This window comes from Cibotium barometz, chromosome 11, assembly GCF_041138505.1.
Source record: "Cibotium barometz isolate CiBa-2024 chromosome 11, ASM4113850v1, whole genome shotgun sequence".
Classification (NCBI taxonomy): Eukaryota; Viridiplantae; Streptophyta; class Polypodiopsida; order Cyatheales; family Cibotiaceae; genus Cibotium; species Cibotium barometz.
In genome coordinates, this window is record NC_141056.1 from 15,070,737 (window position 1) to 15,076,137 (window position 5,401).

A 5,401-nucleotide genomic window follows, 5' to 3' on the forward strand; every position below is an offset into this window, starting at 1 on the left:
GGTGGCGTATTTTTTATTCTCTCCTTAGGTTTTCGATTGTGCAAACTCAGGCTAAGCGGTGCAAACGAAGACCTTAGATTGTTCAATAATTACTGCCCACTTGCGGGTAGTAATATTGAATATGGGCATTAAGTGAATATGGGCAGGATAGATAGTAACAGCAAATACACAAATACATGAAAAAATAAGATAAGCTAATCATCTATTACATATTAACCATGGACAACCAAGGCACAAAGAGAGGAGAGAGAAAAGAAATCCTGGATTTCTAAAAAATAAGAGGAAAAAATCTCTTCGATTGACCCTTTGTATTCCTGCTTCCATCCATACATTTCGACCCTTTGTATTCCTGCTTCCATCCATACATTTCGCTTCTTAATGTCTTTTACATACAGCAGCAACATGCAGGTAGAGTACTAGTTTACTCTTAATAACCTTAAAAGTAGAGAGTAACATAAATCTACCTTGTGACCGTTGAAAATTCCACACCGATCATGGTGCTTGATGTGTTGTTGTGGAGGAGGGCATGAGTTGTGCACAGTTATACAACCATGGTAGCCAACTTTGAAACTTGCAAGCAATCACTACCTGGAGGGATTCCTACAAGCTTGTATCGTGCCGTTTTGGGTACTTCATGGTGGCTTCACATTTTCTTGTTCGACATGTCTCAGGAGTGTAACGGAGATGCAAACAACATCAGGAGCACGGACCGAGCGCTTGTGGAAGGACTACAGCCAATGGTGGGACGGTCGAAAGAGCAAAGTAAGTGGTTGGAGGGTGCTTGGCTTGGAGGATGCAGTGCCTGCCTCGGAAAAAGGGGTGCTGCCCCTGGCTTCCGTGGAGGACTTTGCACGCATCTTGCACAATTGCATGATGAAAAGAGACCGACCGCTTGCGCAGCGCTTGCATGCCTACATGCGCAAAATTGGGCTAGAAGCTCATGCATCACTGGGGAACTACCTTGTCTCTCTGGTGATGGAAGTTGGAAACGTCTGCGATGCCCGGCAGGTTTTTGACAGGTTGGTGTATAGGAATGACAGGTCCTGGAATGCCCTCATCACAGGTTATATCAGATGTGGGGAGCCACAGCATGCTCTCACCCTGTACCAGAAAATGCAAAAGGATGGTTCTGTACATCCTAGTGGGCATACTTTTGTTGCCTTACTCAAGTCTTGTGCAAACCTGAAAGATATGGAAACAGGCCTTCAAATTCATGCAGAGGTTGCCAGGATGGGATTGCTCAAAACAGACGTGTTTGTTGGCAGCACCTTGGTCGACATGTATGCCAAATGTGGCTCTCTTGCCAAAGCACAACAAGTGTTTGAAAAACTTCCAGTTCGAAACGTTGTCACCTGGAATGCAATAATTGCAGGATATGCGGAACATGGGCATGGTGAAGAAGCATTCAATTGCTTTGAACAGATGCAACTCGAGGGTGTCTCCCCAAACGATGTCACGTTTGTTTGCAGCTTGAAAGCTTGTGGCAGCACAGGAGCCATAGACAAGGGCCAAGAAATACATGCTGAGATCGAACGAAAAGGGTTGCTGGAAAGAAACCTTTTTGTTGGCAGCACTTTGGTTGATATGTATGCTAAGTGTGGCTCACTTGCCAAAGCACAGGAAGTGTTTGACAAGCTACCAGTTAGAGACGTAGTTTCATGGACCACACTAATTGCAGGATACGCTGAACGTGGGCATGGCAAGGAAGCACTCAGGTTTTTTGAACAGATGCAACTCGAAGGTGTGTGTCCAAATGCCGTCACATTTGTTTGCAGCTTGAAAGCTTGTGGCAGCATCAGAGCCACTGACAAGGGCCAAGAAATACACGCTGAGATTGAACGCAAGGGATTATTGGAAAGGAACCATTTTATTGGCAGCACCTTGGTTGATATGTATGCTAAATGTGGCTTGCTTGACAAAGCACTGCAAGTGTTTGACAAGCTTCCTGTTCGAGACATAGTCTCTTGGACCGCACTAATGGCCGGATATGCTGAACATGGGCATGGTGTGGAAGCACTCAAATGCTTTGAACAGATGCAACTTGAGGGTATCCCTGCAGATGCTAGTGCATTTGCTTGCAGCTTGAAGGCTTGTGGAAGCATAGGAGCCATAGACAAGGGCAGAGATATACATTCCGAGATTGAAAGAATGGGATTTCTGGAAAGAGACCTAGTTATTGGCAACACCTTGGTTGACATGTATGCCAAATGTGGTTCACTTGCCAAAGCACAGGAAGTGTTTCACAAACTTCGAGTTCGAGATGTCATCTCGTGGAATGCACTAATGGCAGGATATGCTGAACATGGGTATGGTGAGGAGACCCTCAAGTGTTTTGAACAAATGCTACTCGAAGGAGTTGCTTCAGATGCTGTCACATTTATTTGCAGTTTGAAAGCTTGTGGCAGTATAGGAGCCACAGACAAGGGTCAAGAAATACATGCTGAGGTTGAAAGAAAGGGGCTGTTGGAAAGAAACCTTTCTGTTGGCAGCATGTTGGTTGATATGTATGCTAAATGTGGCTTGGTTGCCGAAGCACAGCAAGTGTTTGATGAGCTTCCAGTTCGAGACGTAGTCTCATGGAATGCACTGATTGCAGGATATGTTGAACAAGGGCATGGTGAGGAAGCACTGAAGTATTTTGAACAGATGCAATCTGAGGGTGTCTCTCCAGACGATGTCACTGTTGTTTGCAGTTTGAAAGCTTGTGGCACCATAAGTGACATATGCAAGGGCCAAGAAATACATGCTGAGATCGAAAGAAGCGGGTTTCTGGAAAGAAATCCTTCTGTTGGCAGCTCCTTGGTTGATATGTATGCCAAATGTGGCTCGCTTGCCAAAGCACAGCAAGTGTTTGACAAGCTTCCTTTTCGTGACATTGTCTCATGGAACACACTAATTGCAGGGTATATGGGACATGGGCATGGTGAGGAAGCACTCAAGTATTTCGATCAGATGCAACTTGAGGGTGTTCCTCCAGATGCTGTCACATTTGTTTGCAGCTTGAAAGCTTGTGGCAGCATAAGAGCCACAGACAAGGGGCAAGAAATACATGTTGAGATTGAAAGAATGGGGTTGTTGGAAAGAGACCTCACTGTTGGCAACACCTTGGTTGGTATGTATGCTGAATGTAGCTCAATTGCCAAAGCACAGCAAGTGTTTGACAAACTTCCAGTTCGAGATGTTGTCTCGTGGAATGCACTAATTACAGGATATGCTGAACATGGGCATGGTGAGAAAGCACTCAATTGTTTTGAACAGATGCAACTTGAGGGCATCTCTCCAGATGATGTCACATTTGTTTGCAGCTTGAAAGCTTGTGGCAGCATAGGAGACACAGAGAAAGGCCTAAAAATACATGCTGAGATTGAAAGAAAAGGGTTGCGAGAAAAAAATATCTTTGTTGGCAGCACCTTGGTCGATATGTATGCTAAATGTGGCTTGCTTGCCACAGCACGGCAAGTGTTTGACAAGCTTCCAATTCGAGATGTAGTCCTGTGGAATGCACTTATCACAGGATATACTGAACTTGGGCATGGTGAGGAAGCTGTTAAGTATATTGAACAGATGGAACTCGAGGGTGTCTCCCCGACTGCTGTCACTTTTGTTAGCAGTTTGAAAGCTTGTGGCAGCATTGGAGCCACAGACAAGGGTCAAGAAATACATGCTGAGATTGAGAGAAAGGGCCTAGTGGAGAGAGACCTTGTTGTTGGCAACACCTTGGTTGATATGTATGCCAAATGTGGCTTTCTTGAGATAGCACAGCAAGTGTTTGACAAGCTTCTAGTACGAGACATAGTCTCGTGGAATTCACTAATTGCAGGATATGCCCAGCTTGGAGAAAGTGAAAACGTTTTTCATATCCTTGATCGATTGCTAGGAGAAGGCGTAAAGCCAGATCAGGTCACTTTTGTTATTGTTCTCAATGTATGCAGTCGGACAGGTCTAGTTAATAAGAGCGAGATGTACTTTGAGGCCATGAGCAAAGACTATGGCATTGTTCCAACATTTGAACACCACACTTGCATGCTCGATCTCCTTGGCCGCACAGGCCAAATAGACAAGGCAGTAGCAATGATCAAGAAGATGCCTTTCTATCCTAATCTTGTGGTGTGGCATAGCGTGCTTTGTGCTTGTAAAAGTTGGGGAAACGTAGAGCTTGGAAAGCAGGCTTTTGAACATGCAGTGCATTTGGATGAAAAGGATGCTGCAGCTTATGTCTTAATGTCTCACATCTATGCAGGTGCTAATATGCAAGAGGTAGCGAACAAGATCGAGGCAATGAGAGCAGAAAAACAAGCATGGAAGAGGCTAAGACATTGTTGGGGGATTGAGGATACACCATAATCATGCATTGTGACAATTTTGCAAGTTGAAGTTGTCATAAAAAATTACACTGTCATGTAGCAATTGGCACTCGCAAATGTTATGGAAATGAGAATTGTGGAATTATTTGATATTTATGTGATATTTATGGTACGCTCATTTGTCACACGGTCGTGTCTGGTTCGCGCTCGTAACCAATCACAACCGTGTGGCAAATGAGCATACCATAAATATCACATAAAATATCAAATAATTCCACAATTCTCATTTCCATAACAACAAAGTTGGACTAAAATGAAATTTAGCACTAATGCTCTTGCAATGAATATTGTGTGAAGAGAGCAATGTGATCAGTTATATTATCAAAGAACTCCAGTAGTAAAAAACCTTTCCATCTCAAATATTGGTGTCAACAATTTGAGAGAGAGACTCAGTGATAAGAGGATAAGACAACTAAAACGACTTGAATGTGGACGTATGACCAAGATGCTTATCTGTTGACTTAAAGTAAACAAGAAGCTCAATTGTGACCAAGATTTTTTAAAGAATTTTTGGCACAAAAAGGCATTAAGTAAGCATCAATGCACAACTCCTTATACACCACAACAAAATGGTGTTTCTCTAAGAGAAAAAAGAGGACTCTCATGGAGATCGTTAGATTCATGGTCAAAGGTTATCAACTTCCACACAAGTTTTGGATGGAAGCAATTCTTTGTGCTACCTATGTACTGAATAGGTGTTCCACTAAAGCTGTGAAAACCATCACTTCTTATGAAGCTTGGTTCAACAAAAGACCAAAGGTTGAACACGTGTGTTTTTGGTTGTTTGGCATACACGTGTGTTTTTGGTTATTTGGCATATGCCCATGTGTTAGCAGCATAAATCAGGACTAAGCTTGATGATAAGGCAGTTAAAATGTATTTTTATTAGCTATAGTTTAGAAACCAAAGGCTATCGTCTCTATAATCCTCTTGCCAAGAAAACCATTATCAGTAATAGCGATGTTCTTCTTGCTAAGGATTCAATCTATTTTATAATGGAATTCAATAAACATGTCCAATTCCTTGGACACGTTTTT

The 5,401-nt window shown here is 43.0% G+C and overlaps 1 protein-coding gene across 1 annotated transcript; it reads left to right on the forward strand.

Moving 5' to 3' along the window:
* Window positions 1–423: 423 nt before the first annotated feature.
* Window positions 424–5,150, forward strand: LOC147633810 (pentatricopeptide repeat-containing protein At2g39620-like). Its single transcript, XM_086804871.1, has one exon. The coding sequence runs from the start codon at window positions 685–687 to the stop codon at window positions 4,342–4,344; it is 3,660 nt and encodes a 1,219-aa protein (XP_086660997.1). The 5' UTR covers window positions 424–684; the 3' UTR covers window positions 4,345–5,150.
* Window positions 5,151–5,401: the final 251 nt, after the last annotated feature.